At 39.4% G+C, this 19,165-nt stretch overlaps 1 protein-coding gene across 1 annotated transcript; it reads right to left on the reverse strand.

Annotated features, from left to right (window-relative positions):
• Window positions 1-1,335: 1,335 nt before the first annotated feature.
• gja5a (gap junction protein, alpha 5a) lies at window positions 1,336-18,939 on the reverse strand. The gene is made up of 3 exons (XM_017706569.2): window positions 18,693-18,939; window positions 6,646-7,057; window positions 1,336-4,572 (listed from the first exon to the last, which is right to left on the reverse strand). The coding sequence occupies exons 2-3, from the start codon at window positions 7,016-7,018 to the stop codon at window positions 3,686-3,688; spliced, it is 1,260 nt and encodes a 419-aa protein (XP_017562058.1). The 5' UTR covers window positions 7,019-7,057; window positions 18,693-18,939; the 3' UTR covers window positions 1,336-3,685.
• Between the last annotated feature and the right edge of the window lie 226 nt (window positions 18,940-19,165).

Genomic DNA, 19,165 nt, shown 5'->3' on the forward strand with positions numbered 1-19,165 from the left:
CAACCAGTTAAACAAATTCTATTGACCCAGGCATGGTCAAATCTAAACATCACTTAAATACAACCTGTCTGGCAATGGGAAACAGGCTAGAAGGTCTCAAAATGCAGCTCAGGATGCCACGTTCTAAAGTGATTCAAATACAGATGTGAGACAAAGTTCACTCTAATCTTCCATTCTGGAAAGTATTATAAAGTATTCACAAATGGAGAAAACTTGGAACAGTGGTAAACCTTTCCACGAATGGTCGGTCAACTAAAATTTAAACTTTTTTTTTTCACCTTTAACTTATGGTAAAAGTTAGTAGACCGACCATTCCTGAAAAGGTATCTGGTGTAAAGTTAACACCACATCAACACCATAAGAACATCATACTGACATTCAAACATGGTGGTGGTAGTATGATGGTCTGGACAACTTTGCTCTCTATCTAAAAATCCTGAAGGAGAATATCTGCTCATCAGTTTGTGACCTACAGTTAAAGCACAGTTGGGTTGTGCAGCTGGACAATAATCCAAAGCACATAAGCAAGCCCACCACTGAATGGTTTAAAAGAAACAAAATTGAGGTTTTGGAGTGGCCGAGTCAAAGTCCTGACTTTATTCTCATTGAGATGCTGTGACAAGACCTTAAATGGAAAGTTCATGCTCAATGACACCTCCGATGTAGCCAAATTTAAACAGTTCTGCAAAAATAAGTGGGCCAGAATTCCTCCACAGTGGTGTAAAAGACTCACCGCAAACATCTGATTGCAGTCGTAACTGTCAAGGGTGGCCCACTGGTTTAGGGGGCAATTGCTTTTTCACATGGGTGATATAAGTTTTGGATAAATCTTTATCTCCAATAAATGAAAAGATCATTTAAAAGCTGCATTTTATGGTTTGGAGACTGTGGCTCTGTCTAAAAGACAGGAGGCTGAGCTGGAGGTGGCGGAGATGAAGATGCTGAGATTTTCGTTGGGAGTGACAAGGCTGGACAAGATTAGAAATGAGCAGATCAGAGGGACAGTGCAGATGGAGCAGTTTGGAGATAAAGCCAGAGAGGCCAGGTTGAGATGGTTTGGACATGTGTTGAGGAGGAATAGTGGATATATTGTGCAAAGAATGTTGGAGATGGAGCTGCCGGGTAGAAGGAGAAGAGGTAGACCACAGAGAAGGTTTATGGATGTAGTGAAGGTGGACATGGAGATGGTTGGCGTGAAAGTAGAGGAGGCAATGGATAGGGCAAGATGAAGGCAGATGATCCGCTGGGGCGACCCATAAAGGGAGCAGCCGAAAGAAGAAGAAGAAGATTTAAAAGCTTTTTTTTTGTGTTTACTCATGATGTCTTTATCTTATATTATAATTAGTTGGATGATCTGAAACACGCAAAAATAGAAGAAATCAGGTGAAGGGCAAAGACTTTTTCACAGCACAGCATAATTCCACCATAGAGGCCAAATTCCCATTGTTATGTAGTGCTGATTTAAATTCATACAATGTTTTATTTTATGAGTGTCCTCAAAGTGTGACATATTTAGATATTAAGTCTGTGAGGTGTTTGGTAAATCATGGACATTCTTCTAGCACAGATGAAGAAAATGAAAAGCTGTCATTCTTCCTTTGTTTGGCTTCATTTTGAACGTTCTGTGCCTGTCCTTTCTCTTGTTGAACAGTCACTGTTACAACTGCCAAGCGCCAAGCAAACTCTCAGCAGGATGTCTGCAATTATTTGTCTCCACAGGAAACGTACTGTTCATCGGAGCTAGTCAAATGTCATCTCTATAAATATGTTCCCACTTTAAGATTGTGTCTCTTTGGCATTCACAGTAGCATTCGCATCCATGACCCTGAATAATTACTCATATGCAAGGATTCGAGGTGCTTTTTCACAGTGTCCATTGAAGTGTCACACTGGCGTATGGGGTTGGAGCTCTTTGGTTGATATGTTCTCACATAGTCTGGCTTACATACAGTATGCCAGACCCTGCTTGGCTTGATGTGTTTATAGTTTGTGGTTTTGCTGATAATTAGAAACTAATTGTTTAAATTATGTGCATAATTTAAGTAAGCAGCAGGTTAATGATGTCCTTGCTATTCACTTTTCACAGGAAATAAAGATGCGATGTGCACCAGTCCTTTTTTCAAGGCTTTAGTTTGTTTATACAGTGTACTAAGAAACTTTTGTCTCTAGTAATTTCAAATATTTGATCTCATCCATACTAGGGCTGGCCTGAATAATTTGAATACTTGAGTATTTGTTCGTTATGTTGACATTTGTTTCCTTGTGCAAATGGTCTTGTCCTCCTGACAGTTTTAAAGGTTAAAGGCTTATTTATCACTGTTTTAAACAAAATATTTTATCATAAAACCAGGAGAAATTACTTAATGATCAAGCTGATGTTAGGCCTAAAAAGTAATTTTATACACAAGTAGGCTAATGTTAGCTAAAGGATGAACACCAGCCACAATCGCTTCTACAATTTCCCAAGACCCTTCTTTTCTTTGAAAGACTGCAGCAAGATACATTGGGGAAATATGTAAAAATGTTTGGCTGTGTTTTTTACTGCTTAATGCTATTCAGCTGAAGAAACTGAACATGTCCTCTGTGACTTGTTTACAAACAAGATAGCAGGCTAGCTAATGGATGGCTGTAAATCTGCTCAAATTTAGTACAAAAACTGAGTTGTCAATCTTTAGTGAGGTTTATATTTGCCTTTTGAAGTTATTTCACTCACGATGGAATGTGAACTTAATTTTCTAGTTCCTAAACTGAAACTAAAACACCTTGCAAAACAAAGAGTTTAAATGCATCTTCCATATCACTGCTGCTATCTAGGAAGTAAATAGTGGTTGGGATAGTGTAGTGGGTAACACCTCTGCCTTCTACATTGTAGACTGGGGTTCAGTTCCTACCTGGGCAAACACCCTACACTATACCAATAACAGTCCTTGGGCAAGACTCCTAACACTGCCTTGGCCTACCTATGTAAAAATGATCAAATTGTAAGTCACTCTGGATAAGAGTGTCAGCCAAATGCCATAAATGTAAATGTAAATAGACAAAAATCCATTCAGACTCATGTATCTCCTTGTCTGACGTAACATTACAGCACATCTGTCTCTTGCTGTCTTTGAGACGTCAGTCATAAAAACATGTAAAACTGTATTTAATATTTTGGGATATTTTGATTAAAAAGCATATTTAAAATTATGGATAACTATGAAATGTAAATGTTAAACCTGTAAAATGCTGTTTGGGCCAGCCCTAATTTTTAATCTCAATATTATTTCCTTGATATCTTTCACAAATCACTATAAATTGTTGGGTTTGGTTTTCATATTTTGATCTCTCAGATCCATCCGCACAACCATCCATCCACTTAACCAGCCATCCCACCATCGTCTGTACATATATGCTTCAGTACTTTATATGCTATGTACAATCTCTAGATCTACCCTGTCAAAGCCCCACCCTCAACACTATACAACAGTTTCAATGAAACCAAATAAGGTGCTCTGATACAGATTCTTTCTCTTTCTTCATCATTCTCTAGTCCCCACTGATGTGTGAGACATTGTCTATGCAACCTGAGAAGATGGCTATCAAAATCTCAATCCACTGCTAGTACCAACAAAGACTTGCATATACAACCATACACACATGCAAATCTGTGCATGACTCCAGAAGCTAGAATCTCCTCTCTGGCCTACACAGCCAGGTCGTCTGGCCGGACTCTATTGCTGCTCGAGCCGCTGGTCTTACTGAGGCGGCGCTTGTCTCTAATGAAGCTGCCATTGGACGTGGGCGTAGAGGGAGCGCTAGGTGACACCTCAGCTGGGACATGACTGCAGGACACTGTGGCCGATGGTTGCCCGTAGCTCATCCGCAGAAAGTCCTCCCCTGCCTCCAGGTTGTCATGGCTATGGTGATGGCGCTCGGTTGCCAGGTTGGCAGAGTTCTGCTGGTGGGCCAAGTGGTTGGTGAAGGGCTGGTAGCTGGAATGGATTGGATGTAGATGATGATGGTGATGAAGATGTGGAGGTGATGTTGGCCCATGTCCTGAAGCAGCAAGGCACTGGTTGAAATCTGGAGGTGGGGTGCACGTTTGGGAAGGACGTGACTGGGGGGTGTCTGGAAGGTCCATACTGATGGTTGCCATGACTTTTGTTGCTGTAGAAACAGCCTTGCTGCTTTTGTCATTGGCATCACCACTGCTCCTGGCCGCATGACTCTCGGCGTACTTTCTAAAGCAACGCTTGCATTGCCTCCAGCCCAAGTGGTACAGCTCCAGGACGCTGAGGAACAGGGACACAACTGCCACTACCAGCATAAACACAATGAAGACGTTCTTCTCTGTGGGCCGAGACATGTAGCAGTTCACACGGTTGGGGCAGGGTGAGGTATCGCAGGGGTACAGGGCTTCCAGGAAGATGCCATACATCATGTACTGGATCACAATGAAAGTCACTTCCATAACCAAACGAATCAGGATACTTAGCACATATGTCTGCAGCAGTGCCCCCTTCAAGCGGATCTTGCCTGGCATCTCTGACCCTTTCTCCTTCTGTTCCATGTACTCCTTCTCGCCTCCTCCTAAGGGTGGACAATATGATGGTATGTTAGCGTTACCTCATATTAAGACCATTTATGGAGAGTCTGCAAGCAACAGCCAGTTATTACACACTGTCAAATTAAAACTGTATAGTTAAAAAAAAGCTGTTTCAGAGTGCTCTCGTGTTTGTGTGTCCTTCTGGTTCTCTCCTTTTAGTTAAGCTGTCATAGTCAGATGTGCCGGAGTCATTAGGCACACTCTGGAAATGTTCACATTCCCTGTTTTACGTCCAAACAGACAGAATAAAACTAATTCCATCTCCCTGCCTTTTTTCTGAGTATACGACCACCTACATGACCGGCCAGTCACTGAAGGACGACTGACTGTCGGGCCCGCCTGCTACCCACTTCAGACCAGCTGCCCATGCCCCAGCTACTGCCACCTGCCTTGGACTAGCTGCCCGGAAAGCTACATTGAAGTTCTTATAGACTCCTAGCTATTACTATTACTAATATTACTGCTATTAATATTAGTAGTATAATCACTTGTAGGTAGAGGAGGATGGGTCACCCCTGGTGAGCCTGGTTCCTCCCAAGGTTTCTTCCTCAGTTCTGAGGAAGTTTTTCCTAGCCACTGTTGCCCCTGGCTTGCCCGCCGGAGGGGTTTTACATTTTTTACATTCTTGTTAAAACTTTGTCTTTTCTGGAATTCTGTGAAGCTGCTTTGTGACAACATCAAATAAATTTGATTTGATTTGACTTGATCTGACTCAATGTCGACTGTAGTTGTCTGACTTTTCATATACAGTCATGTGAACAAGTAAGTATACCTCAAGAATTTTTTTTGACATATGTAAACATATCAGTAATTGGTGCTCAGTCACCCAATATGAATGCGTTTTTGTAATAAAAAAAAACTGGATATTTGACTTTGAAGCACCTCCCATGTGGATCAAATTTATGCAGTTCTTTTCTAATGGTAGATGCACATCAACAATGGCAAGAGCTACCTGCAAATCCTGTGATGAAAGTTTAGGATTCTTAGAGAGTGCTATTAGTCTGCTTTTGGTTTAAATTGCCAAGACAGCCATGGTTGGCAGTGGTCAGCATCTCCAGATGATCCTCTGAACAGTGGAATGATGACTCTACAAACTTCTCTCTGAAGGCTTAAGAGAGTTCTTTTGATCTAGGCATGGTGATACCACACACTCCAATAACAAAGAGCAAACCAGACCTGATATCTGAGATTTAAATTGGACAGGTTGCTCCAAGATATTGGCTGTTTTTGAAACAGCACACTGTGTAATGTACACTGCATACTGCAATAGTATTGCGTACTGCAAGCTACTCTTCATCAGTAGTACTGAACAGTATTCAACATACGACATGAGCCATGAACTGTACTACAGGGCAGAAGTGTGACTAGTCTGTCAACACCAGGCTCCAAGCCAATGAGACCATCTTAATATCAACCCCATTTTTTTCAGTCCTCTAATCACTGCTTAGCAAGTCCTCTAATTGTCACTTTTCAGTGTGCATTTTTGTATTTTAGTTAAGAGATGTGCCTGTGATTGGAGGGCTGAGGAAAATAGGGTGAGTCTTGAAATTGTCTGATTGGCTCAGTGCCTTGATGTTGACAGGATAATCAAGCCCCTTCCTTCTTCCTTGTAGTATATAGCTCATGGCTGTGTTGTATACTGGATACTGTTTGACATGATAAAGAGTAGCATGTGGGTGTGATAGTGCAGTATGCTGTATACAGTCCACAGTATGCCACTTCAAATATGCTGTGTTCAGGGTGCATATTGAAAGGTTGTATATGCCAGAAGTTTAACAAGTAATTGCGGCTTCACTCCATTCGAGTGCTTGTTGAAGGATAATTTGAAAATACCAGCAAACTTTTACATTGTCTTAAGAAATCATAAAGAACGGACTGAAAGAAAAGGTCTAAAAATACTTTAAATAAAATATTTTTACATTGACTTGCATTAAACCTTTTCTGTAAAGTTACCAATATGCCAGTATTGACATCATGGTGCATCCCTAGATGTTTTTCCAACCATTCTTCACTTTGTTGAATGTGTTTTTTTATAAAAATGAAATATCACAAATTACCTCCTGCTTCTCCTCTGTGGTCTTCTGCTTCACGCTCCTCCTGCTCCTTCTGGCGCCGTTTCTCCTCCATACGCACCGTGTGCATGGCATGGCCCATGTAGATGAGTGAGGGTGTGGAGACAAAGACGATCTGCAGGACCCAGTAGCGAATGTGTGCAATGGGAAAGGCTTTGTCGTAGCAGACATTGGTGCAACCGGGTTGCAGTGTGTCGCATGTAAAATCTGACTGTTCATCACCCCACGACGACTCGGCAGCTGTGCCTAGCACCAAGATGCGGAAGATGAAGAGCACGGTAAGCCACACCTTCCCCACTGAGGTGGAGTGCTCCTGTACCTCCTCCAAGAAGTTCCCCAGAAGACTCCAGTCACCCATTACTAATACTCACTTGTATACCTTCAAGTTAGTGACTGCCTGTATGAGAGAGAGTGAGAAGGAAAATGATTCTCTTTTAAAGGAACTTTCACATGGTTCACACCTCATTTACAGCTTTGTAAAATATTAATTAAACGTAATGAGATCAAATAATTTTATAGACCTATTCCAATCCTATTCCAATCCAATCCTATTCTTCTAGCTTTAGTTCTCTCTTCCTTCACGTCATTGTATGTGAGTATGTTGTATTAACTGTGTAACATAGTTAATATGGTAACTTGTGGAATCAATGATAATTGCGCTGTTGTCGGAAGAAAACCTTGTATGTCCATTTTTGCTGTTTTTGAGTTTTTGACATAATTTGAAAATGCCTGTTCCCCTTTGCATTGTATGTACATTTCATGATGAATGGCATAATAGAAACAGGTCAAAAAAGGTTTGGTTCAATTAGCCTACATTAAAAGCAAAGCATGCTTTTTCCTTTTCCTTTAAAGTTACCACTTTGGAGATACAAGGTTTTCTTCTGAAAACAGTGAATACTACTTATTTAGCACTGTGCGGATTCTGAAATCTAAAAAAAGGAGAGGTTGGTAATAATCAAACCATTATTTCAATAAACCTTATTGGTTCCAATAGGCAACCTTGTTTTTAAGAGCAAATGAGCGGGGTGGGCTAATCACACTTGGGGTCTGTTGTGTTTTCTAAATGATACTCTGTGAAGTTTGTTAGCCTGCATTTTGTTCATGAGCATATGCAGTATGAAGTCAGGGAATTGGTTGTGTCATGAAGGGGACTGTTTGAAACAGCGCATCATACATTCATTCTCACTTTTTATATTTAAATCATTCTGCAGGTGGCACTAATACTCCACTTGCGTGCCTGTGTGGTTGTTTGTCTTCCTGTCCTGTATGCAAGTACAATCATGGGCTTACATCTGCTTTGCCCTGTTGTTTGTGAGTGGAACAAAAGCAGACCTATAACGCTCTTTCTAATTCTCAAAAAGTTCTTCTTTAATTTCACTCATGTTTTATGTAATTGTTGTTGTGAACTGTATAGTAGTTTTTACATTTTTTTTAACTGAATGCTGAATACTGAAACAGCTTATTTCCACTGTTGTCTTTACATTTTAATCTTTTGTACTGCATGCTGGTCGACACATGTTTTAAATATGCTTTATATATAACTTTGACTAAACTTCACTCAGCCACACCTGTCGGACCCTGTGAGATCATGCTCTTACATTCTGCATGTAGGATAAGTATGTGTCTATGAGAGAGCGAATGGAACACAGTAAATACACTTGATGAGTGTTTCTAATTCTGCCATGGCTTTGCCTCGTTCCAGGGTCATTGGGGGTTGGTTGCTGTGGCCTTGGTAGGACATGAGAAGGGTACAGCAGGGTGATGCCAGGGGCCTGGGAACTGCCCGTCTATCTGACCCATCCAGTCCCTGAGAGCATGAACACTTTAGACAACAATGCAGCTGTCCCCTTTACCACGTGACATGTGTGCTTGCCTTTGTATTTTCCTTTTTCAGTTTGTGTATGTGTGAGAGTTAGATTCAGTTGAGATAGCATAGGCATGGACAGGATCTATATTGAGCTGCTCACCACAGCAATAAAAACAACAAGTGAACATATGTCTGTATTCTTTGGTTTAAGGGAAATATTTGTGTCACTTGAACCAACTCATAAAATAAACTATCTGGAATGGCCTGAGAAACTGGATGGTATTTGGAAAATGTGAGCTCACTGTTTACATAGTGCACCGCATTGCAGATAATAATTTTATTTTCTTGGCATATGACTGTACTCAATGTTTTCCCCCCATAGAAAATTTTGATGCTTATGAATTGACACAGCCTTCTGTTTGTACGTGAAGTGAAGTTTTAAATATCATAGATATTTATGTCATGGATGTAATGGAGAAGTCAGAGATAGCCTAGCTTTATTACTAGCTAGGCTAGACTAAATACTCTAGCTGATGTTACCTGTGTCCACAAACAGTGAAAATATATTTCTCAACAAACTAACTTCTCTCAAATAACCTTGTGTAAGACGATGCCTCCTCGTCAACATCCAGTGTTTAACCAGTTAGCTCTAGTTTTGAAGTCTGAAGAAGCAGCCTCCATTACTCATCCAATCAGAAAACTACTGATTTCTCTCAGCCATTTTAAACTTTAAAGCATGGTCTCAAATAAAATCATTTGCTTGCTGTTAATCTTTGTCTTTCATAAATGTTTACTACTGGAATTCAGCAAGCACTTATTACCTTTTCTTAAAAGTGTGTTATCAGTTGAGTCAGAGATGTTTCTGTTGCTTTAATAAGGACAGGGAAATGCATAAAAGTTGTGCCCATTTTTGGGTTAATTAACTGCACCCTACAGATGTGGCAGATATAGCTGCAGCTGAAAAACAGTGGAATATCCCTTTAACGTCTGCCAAAGTTATGTTAGGTGTCAAGTTGAAGACATATGGTTATTTAGACATTAACACTGTCCAGTGCTATTCTGTTTTCCAGAAATAACATCAGTGAGTTCTCCGTTATTTCCAAAAATGCCCTGCACCCTCTCAGACATCATTTCAGCTGTGATGGAATATACCTGAAATAATTCTCTCCAGATTCCTTGCATTCCACAGAGGCTTTAAAAAAGCCCTCTCACTCTTAATCCCAAATATGAGCTGCTTATCTGTGGTACTCATAGTTGAATGAGAGCACAGCATTAAGTAACTCATGTGTATTCTCTTACAAATGTGTTCACACACATACACAATACATGTGAGCTCTGTTTTAGGCACTATAAAGGGTCCTCATACAAAATAAATATTAGAACATTTCTAAACAGAAAGATGTACAAACAACGCTGTCTGATATGTTTCAGATGCTGAAAGTGCCCGTTTAGGCTGGAAGGAGCTGGCCCTGAAGAATGGTACCAGTCAGCTAAAAGATGTTACTGATATGTAGGAAGTTTGCTGGCATGTAACATGGGGCATATAAACACTGTTAAAACTCAAAACAAATCATTCACTTCTTAGTCCGTACTGTCCATATACTGTATGAAAATTAAACTGCCATTGGTTTTGTGATGTCATGAAAGCCAATGCATTTACAAATACAGTCATGTGAAAAAGTAAATACACCCAAATGAAACATTTTATTCTTTTGGCATGAAAGGGCATATCAGTATTTAATCAGCTAAACAGTATGTATAGATAAATATTACATAATACAATAAAAACAATGGAAATTTGACTTTGCCATCATTTCTTTGTGTAGAATTATTTAAACTTTGCGAAGTTTGAGGGGCTCGTTGCATGCATTACGTGTTCCAAAACTCCCCACAGCATTTCAGTGGGATTGTGATCTGGGGTTTGACTAGGCCATTCTGTAACCCTTCATTTCTTCATTTTGAACCATTCCTTGGTGGATTTGTTTGCATGTTTGGTATCTTTATCCTGTTCTATCTTTTGGCAGATGCCCTCATATTCTCATCAAGCACTCTCTGGTATGGAATTCATAGTCAATTCTATGATTGCAAACTGGCTAGGCCCTGAGGCAGAAAGGCAGCACCAAAACATAAAATGTCCACCATCATGCTTTACAATTGGTATGAGAGTCTTCTGATCAATTGCAGTCTTTGGTTTTCACCAAACATGGCTTCTTGTACCATGGCTAAACAACTCTATCTTTGCCTCGAGTCTTTGTCTTTGCCTAGACAGCAAAATCCACAGTGGCAAGAGTTACTTGAGCTTCCTATGGTGAAATTTTGGATTACTTAATTTAGAATATGTCACTCCTGGGTCACGTTAGATTAGGTAGTCTGACCTGAACAGGTTGGTAGTGGTTTTAAATCTTCTGTACATATTGATGATTTTCTGGACAGCGCTGTGATTAATTTCCAAAATGTTGGAAACAAACTCAAACCCTTTTCCTAAGTCTTTCTGAAGGTCTCACAGAGCTCGTTTGGCTTAGTCATGATATCACATAATCAAATAAAAAAACCAAACAATGCCAGTTATCTGAGGTGATCTCTAGTTATGTTCTAATCATTAGCACCTGATCAGGTAATTTCAACATGACATATTTGAAGAAGATATATATATACTCTCACTGGCCACTTTATTAGGTACAATTGTTCAATTGCCTGTTAACACAAATGGCTAATCAGCCAATCATATGGCCACAACTCAATGCATTTAGAAATTTCAGAAACTGCTGATCTACTGGGATTTTCACACACAACCATCTCTAGGGTTTACAGAGAATGGTCAGAAAAAGACAAAATATCCAGTGAGCAGCAGTTGTGTGGATGAAAATGCCTTGTTGATGTGAGAGGTCACAGAAGAATGGGCAAACTGGTTCGAGATGATAGAAAGGCAAAGGTAACTCAAATAACCACTTGTTTATATATACAGCTATATATAAACACAGCTCCAAATAAGGAGAATTTCATTATTAAAAGCTGTCTGAAAAACAGAACTCAAGTGCTACATGAAGTTATGCAGTGTTTAAGGGAAATAGTCAGAACAATCTGGCATTGGCTGGTAGTTTATACTATTGTTCCACTCTGCTAGCTATCTAATCCATCTGAAGTTTAAATACATTTTAAAGGAATGTCATCTGTAGCTTTAGCTACATTAACTGTTGTGCTAGCTATCCAAACTACATGCTAGCTAACTGTTTCAAGTTGTTTCACTTCTATGCTCCTTTAAACATGTCATTTATTGCACATAGGGCTTTGTGCTGTCCATGAAGTTTTTCTATAGTAAAAGACAACATGAAGCCATTTGAAAACCTGATACCAACTGTAGCAAAACTGATTGTCAAAGTCAAACACATACAGTTGTAAATTCTGCACTAGCAGTTCTAATGTAATCAGTTTTGCTTGTGTATTTTAATCTGTCTGAAATTACAAGCGCCTTGATTCGAGTTGTCTTGTTGGGCCAGGCAGGAAGACATGTCTGGTGACAACATGTAAAGCTTTTTTGTGCTGGACTGCCATGAAATCTGACACAAACTATAACAGGGTATGCCCCTGCTAAAACCCACTCACAAATCCCTCTAGTGCTTTCAATGTCTGAGTACAGTCTATAATACAAGCAAACCTAGCTAGTGAAAACGGTTTAGCTTAAATACAAATCTGGGAGTTTGTCTTTTCTTTAACTTAGCTGCCAATTCTTTCTACATCACTTTTACTCCAGCTGTATTGACACACCTGTAAACAGAGGCCACATGACATTACTGTTAACCCATCATCAGCTTTTCTTTCTTGCCCAGTGATATCTTCTAAAGCTAAAATATAGTTTAGTTTAACAGAGCTGTTTTTCTCTTTCTCTTGAGACATTTAAACCACATATAATGTGGTCTCTGTGCATGTGAGTCACATCCATTTGCTTTATTGTAGCCTTTTTCAGCAACATTACCCTATATTACATGGACTTATGAGTCGCAAGTCGGTCAATTCATCTCCAGTGTTGCATTATTTGCAATTAAATACACTGCAAGTTGTTCAGATTGCAGAGTGTCACAAAGAGTCTGGCTGAGCAGTTTTTCATTAGTTTATGGGTACAAAGTAATTTTATCAGCATTGTTTTATCAAAATGTGTGTGTGTGTGTGTGTGTGTGTGTGTGTGTGTGTGTGTGTGTGTGTGTGTGCATTGACAGAAATTGTTTAGTGTGGGCTTGGTGGGAACGGAATATTAGACACACAGAAAACAGCAGGAGAACGGAAATAACCATCTGATTCACTGCTTCAGCGGTCTCAGTCTCCGTCTCCCTCTCCCTCTCTCTTTCTCTCTTTATGTCTCCTTTTTTCCATCTTCCTTTTCTTCTTCTCTTAGGAAGTAATCTCAAACAATATGATTTCCTCCAGACGGGGCACTTTAAAGGAAATGGCTCTTACGGGAGTTGCAGCAGTGTGAGAGGAGACCCAGCTCTTTTTCCCAGAGAGAGAGAGCGAGAGTGACTGAGAGAGAGGGAGAGAGAGAGAGAGACAGAGAGGAAGGTTATGTAGGGTCATTTGCGCTAACTGTATTTCACTTTGCCAAGAAATGCCAAGACAATGCACCTGACACTCCAGCAGACAGCCCAGCCTTATCACAAGACATTTATGAGGTTTCAAAGGCAAGGACAACATACTTTACTGTTTTCTGAAAGCCATGAACAATGAGAGGTCAACACACACTGCTGACATCTTAGGCCCCAACTGATATGGAAAGTTTGCATAAGTTTTGTTATAACATATCCTTTTTGTTATTTTAAACATGACTTCTTTAAGTTCCAGTTGCACATGACACTACCAAGCTAGGAGGATAAAGGCTACCATTGTTTCCACTGAGACGCATGAAGCATCACTGCATCCTCTTCAACTGTTATTAACAGAATGTGCTTGGGGGAGAACACTAACTGCCCATTCTACTACTTCAGCTAGGCCTGCATTGGCTAGTATTGCACTGATTGATAGGGAGAGGGAGAGAGAGAGAGAGTGAGGTCAATTACGCTCTCTTGTGTATCAGGAATCAGTGAGGACAGAGGAACAAGAGAGAAATAGAGAAAAGCACAGAGAGAGACAGAAGTAAATGAAATAACATCAATGTGAAACTACTACCTAATTTAGTGTAGGTTTCAAAAACTTGTTCCACAGTTTTTCACAGATTGGTGAACCTATGCCCATCTTTACTTCTGAGAGACTCTGCCTCTCTAAAATGTTCTTTTTATACCCAGTCATGCGAGTTAGTTGCAAATGACTTCTCCAGCTGTTTTTTATTATTACCACTTACTTTTCCAGCCTTTTGTTGCCCCTGTCTCAACTTTTTTGAGATGCACTGCTGCCATCAAGTTCTAAATGGAATGGATTCATGAAATGGTAAAATGTGTAACTTTCAACATCTGATATGTGTTCTATGGTCTGTGAATAAAATATGGGTCTACATGATTTGCCTTTACATCATTGCATTCTATTTCTATTTACATTTATTTACATTTTACACTGCGTCCCAACTTTTTTGGAACTGGGCTTTTTCTTATCAAAGAAGCTGCTGGTGTTCTCAGAACAATCACCTGTCCCCCCAGTGTCCAGACCCTGACATGATCAAGAAAAAGGGTGGACACATGCTATACTGAAAATTTCAATATTATGCATAGTTTTTGAGACTTAAATACAAGTTCTCTCTTTTTTCATTTTGACCCTGAAAAAAATAACTTGTACTTAATGGCTGGACTGGATTAAATAAATGAAATGGCTTTCTCTGACTTTTGCACATTACTGTATGTGTGTGTGTTTGTGTGTGTGTGTGTGTGTGTGTGTGTGTGTGTGTGTGTAACTGTAAGTGACGTAGTTGTGTTGACTTTGATGGTAAATGATGGTGAGAGTGTATTTAGCCTTTTAAGGATGTAGCAGTGACAGACATCAATAGATGTGTAATGTCATACATACGCTACTTATTAGTGAGACCACAAGTTGTTAGTAATGTTTGGTATGTGGAATGAGTAATGCAGAAAGAAGGTCTCTAAAATATTTTACGAGGTCATACTTCATTGCAGACTCTTGGCTTTGAGTAATCTCAAATTGCAGAATAAGGTCAACTAGCAACATTGCTGGTTAGAAATTACATTTGCAGCTAAAGTCTTATAGAATATGCAGGACAGACAGACAGTGCGTGCTTCTCTATAAAGTTTGATTTAGGTGATTCAGGCTATTGTTCAGTATATCACAGAGGCCCAACCACACTAACCCAAAGTTAAATTGGTCAGCTTCCCTAGCATATCTATTGACACTTATGAGTAACTGTCTGTCTTAACTCAGACGAATCTCAGTGAAGTGTGTGCTATGTTCTCTATGAATCTACATCACTGTCAAACTTTGAAGTAATAACAAAAATAAACGTACAAATAACATACCACCTTATAACCCTCCCTCAGTTCAGCAAGCTCAAAACGTTGCTGTAACCTCTCTGAAACGTTCCAACAATGCTCAGTGAAGGTGCTAGCCTGTGTTGGCAGCCATTGCATTGCTGGTTTTTCTCACAGCGATCATGCTGCCACAGGCACACTGATGCCCACACCATAAGAGGCTCTGTAGTGTCGGCACATGGCCCCTACCCCCCCACCTCAGAGTAAACATTTACACAAGCCAGTTCCCCTGAACCACAGACCAAGGACTGCCATAACCAGCATCACACCTTGAACTGTGGTCCCACCTCCTTTGAATGACAATGTTTGAATTAGATTCGGGTTAATTCAGCATGACCCTCCCACTTTGTTTGTTTATTTATTCCCTGCTGTATTCCACTTTGTTTCATTATAGCATTATTATTATTTCCTCCTCTATGCTGCTTTAGATTGGACTGTGGCTGCACCACTCAATCATATTGATGTTTGAAATGGATTAAGGTTAACATCTAGATGAACTTAGTATTTATATTTTTACTTTTAATAATATTATTAATAATAATAAATATTATTATTATTGATGTTGTTATTGTATTCTGCTCAATGTATGTACTTCTTACTATATCTGTCTTTGCGTGATTCACTTCCAGGACAAATTCCAATAAAAACATATTCATAGCGCTTGAATAGAAAGTCTTATAATTAATGGGTTAATTATTTTTGGTGTCCAGAAAAAAATCATGTATCTCCATTTTTTCTGATTTTTCTGATTTCAGCAAATCCATCAACCTTCTCTGCTTTGCACAAAAGAAAGGGATGAATGATGTTTTAAACAGCTTAATGTATCAGATTGTCAGTTGTATTTTCTTTCACAGCTGTTGGAGGGAATAGCGCTTACTGGTCTTCCATAAATAGACCCCTTTTACTGGACAGAGTAGACCAGCATCACTTTCAGTTAGGGCTTCAACCATTGCATAAGAATGGTTTAGAACTTGAACCAGCACGTAATAATGACACTCATAATTTAAAGCATAAGTTGTTTAGGTCAGGCATTCCTGGGTGATTTAGGCTGGTCTGGGGGCTTTGCTCAGTGCCAGGGTCAAGAATCAAGGGCTGGGTTTAGCTGGGTCAAAGCAGAGAATGCTGGGATAAAAAAAAAACTAAGAGAAATACAAGGTCTCATTTCATTGAATTGCTTATCACACAGCTAACTAGTTTGCCATCCATCCAACCATTCCTGCATGTCTGATTGCTAAGAGAATAATGCATTACCTTACAAGGCGGTCCAGCCTTTCACTCTGCTAACACTGATTACATACCGACCCAAACTACTGGTGCAGTGACTCTCCAACAAGTGAGCATGTAGAGCATTTGAAGTTATGTTTAGGATATTAAAAAGATATACTGTAGTTTAGGTATAGCACTTATTTCTAGCCATTAGGTCTGTCCGGTTATGTTATGGTCCCTACTAAAAGGTTGAGGTTCATAGGTATAATAGGTATAATAAAACTATAGTACTAACTGGTTATAGGCGTGCATGACTTTTGCTGCATCATTAAACTTATAAACAGTTAGTATCACAGCATAACTCGCAAAATTGAAAGCTTTTAAACGATAACTGTAATATATTTTTAAAATTTTTCTAGATCATTTAAATGCAAGTGCCCTTTATATGTGTGACAATTTCATGCTGACCAATATAAATGCTTCAAACTGACTTTTGGTGAAATCTCTTCACATTAACGTACCTAAAAATTAAGAATGTTCTCACTTTCTCCTGTAAATAGTTACATATACATGTTTTTGACAGCTATCTTATAAGCCTTCATCTTATAGGGCTAATATGAGAATTGCTTTTCCTTAATTATAAAAAAAAGATGCTAATTTTGTGCTCAGACACTTGTACACATACTGAGATTTCTAATTCGTCTCTACGTCCTCTTGAATGACCTGCCGTGTCTGAGTCCTTTGTGGTGTTGCCGTTGGAGGCAATGGAAAAAAATGAATGGATTAAAGATGCATAAACTAAGTGGACAGACTGTGAATATTAGCACTGGAGTGTGATAGGAAGTAGTTTATGCTTCTTGTACACAGAAAGCAAACTTCAATAATCCACAGCATATGCTTCTTCTCTTGATGGATTGCCCCAAGAACAAAACAGAGGGCTGAGACGGGAGACTTGCGCTGACTTACTGAGGCTAATGCTCAGCTGCAGCTATTGTTTTGGGGTCAGAAATGTGCACATATTTTCTTGGTAATGACCAAAGATGACAGAAGAAGAGGAAGGGTGAGGGATTTAAACTTCCACAGAGTTACACTGAAACTGCACTTTACTGTTCTTAGAGCCACTGTATGTGCAGATGCATGCTGTTTCAGCACAACTTTGACGCTGCTGATGCTGATATGGGTATTTTCACTTGACTTCTGGCTTGAATTTGTTAGGTAGATCAGTTCAATGCTGCTTAATTTTACATTATGAGCCAGTTTTAAACCTCCTGTTTTTGTATGTTTACATACTAGTTTATGTACTCTTGTCTTTAAAAATTGCAAACTGTAAAACTGAGAGAGTGATGTGTAATGTCAAATACATTCATTAATTGAATAGTGTCTCATCAAGGAAACTAAACTACTTGCCATTGACTCAGAAAGTAACATATAACATCAAATACGTTCACATATATGAATAAAATTTCACCAAAAACATTTGTAGTTGATTTAAATTAGGTGAAAAAGGACTAGCAAATTAATAACCAGTAAGTCCTAAAAGTAAGAAATGCAATGTATATCAAGACTGTTTGTACTTCCATAGTGGTTTGAAAGTTTTTAACTGTATTCAGAGATTCAATTCCTGATTAGAGAGGTTTAGTTTAAAATTTGTTTCAAACAGTTGTTTCATAATAACATTTTTTTTTATCTTTACATTTATGGCTTTTAGAAAGAGTTGTGTTGATGTAACAGATTCGATTCATGTGAAATGGATTTGAATCACGTAAAATCTTCAGCAGACTTAGAAACAGACTTAGAAATACTGTAAAACAAATGGCACCATTTTTAAAAAGTGAAATTGAATCAAAGTCACCCAGAGTGGTCTGATGTGAATGATGTAATCAGATGTCTTTACAGTGGTGTTGATAGTAAACAGGGGTCATGATATCTATGCTGAAATTGCTTTACATTTTGGCAAATATGAAAAAAAGAAGTTTTCTTTGGGGACTGTTTTGCAATGTCCTGCGTGAACCTTTTCTCAAAACTGTAAAAAAATAGTTTCCCAGGTATCAGGCATTACCATTTCTTATAATAGCTTTCTGTGAAAGAGCTTTTAGGGGCATTAAATGCTTCAGACATTTGGTTCCTATCAACACCACTGTGAACGGTTCTGACTCTGAAAGAGTTTCTTTAGGACGGAGAATATCACGTTAAACCACTCTGACTGACTTTACTTATATTGTAATTATTTAATTATGCAGAAATGTTAAAAAAATAATTGGAATTCCCCTATAATTTCTGCACTTACAGTGCTAAAAATAAAGGTTCCTAAATGGTTCTCAGCTTAGATGTACACAGTGCTAGGAAAAAACTTTAGTACACCACTTTTACACTGTGGAGGTTCTTTAGAGTCACATATCCCATTTACATAATTATACTTTGTAGAGCCATCCAGCTGAAGTTTTGAGGGACTCAAAACCATTTCTTCTATGGCATATCTCCAAAGAACCCTTGTGGCACCTTTACTTTTAAGAGTGTACCATGAACTTCCAGAGAGTTGAGAAAAGAAGAGGAATTACCTGTCCTGCTGCTCGCTCAACCAGACTGATGAGTGTGTGTGAGAGTTGCTCAGTGTCTCCTGTCCTAGCTGGTGGAGATGATGAAGAGGGTCCTTGTCTCACTGCTTTGGGGGTCCTGCAGTCCCAGCTCAGCTGTGGCAGTTAGGATGGGTGTTGGAGCTCTACAGATGAGTGTATGGGAAGCTGGTGACACACTCAGGCAGAGCAGGCCCCTTGTGGCAGTCCACTGTGAGAATGAGGGCAGGAGTGCGTGGCAAACACAGAAATACTGGACCATCTCTGTGAGTGTTTCATATCAAACACCCTCAACACACCCTCCCCCTTTGCCCCCAAGACACACACACTCATACACACATGCATGTCCTCCTCCCTCCTCCTTTCCACCCTCCCACCCTCCCCTACTGCCCCCCCCCCACCCCACTTACTGCTACTCTATTTTGGTGAGAGAATACCACAGCGTAAGAAAAGGAAGT

Source organism: Pygocentrus nattereri, chromosome 6, assembly GCF_015220715.1.
Source record: "Pygocentrus nattereri isolate fPygNat1 chromosome 6, fPygNat1.pri, whole genome shotgun sequence".
NCBI lineage: Eukaryota > Metazoa > Chordata > Actinopteri > Characiformes > Serrasalmidae > Pygocentrus > Pygocentrus nattereri.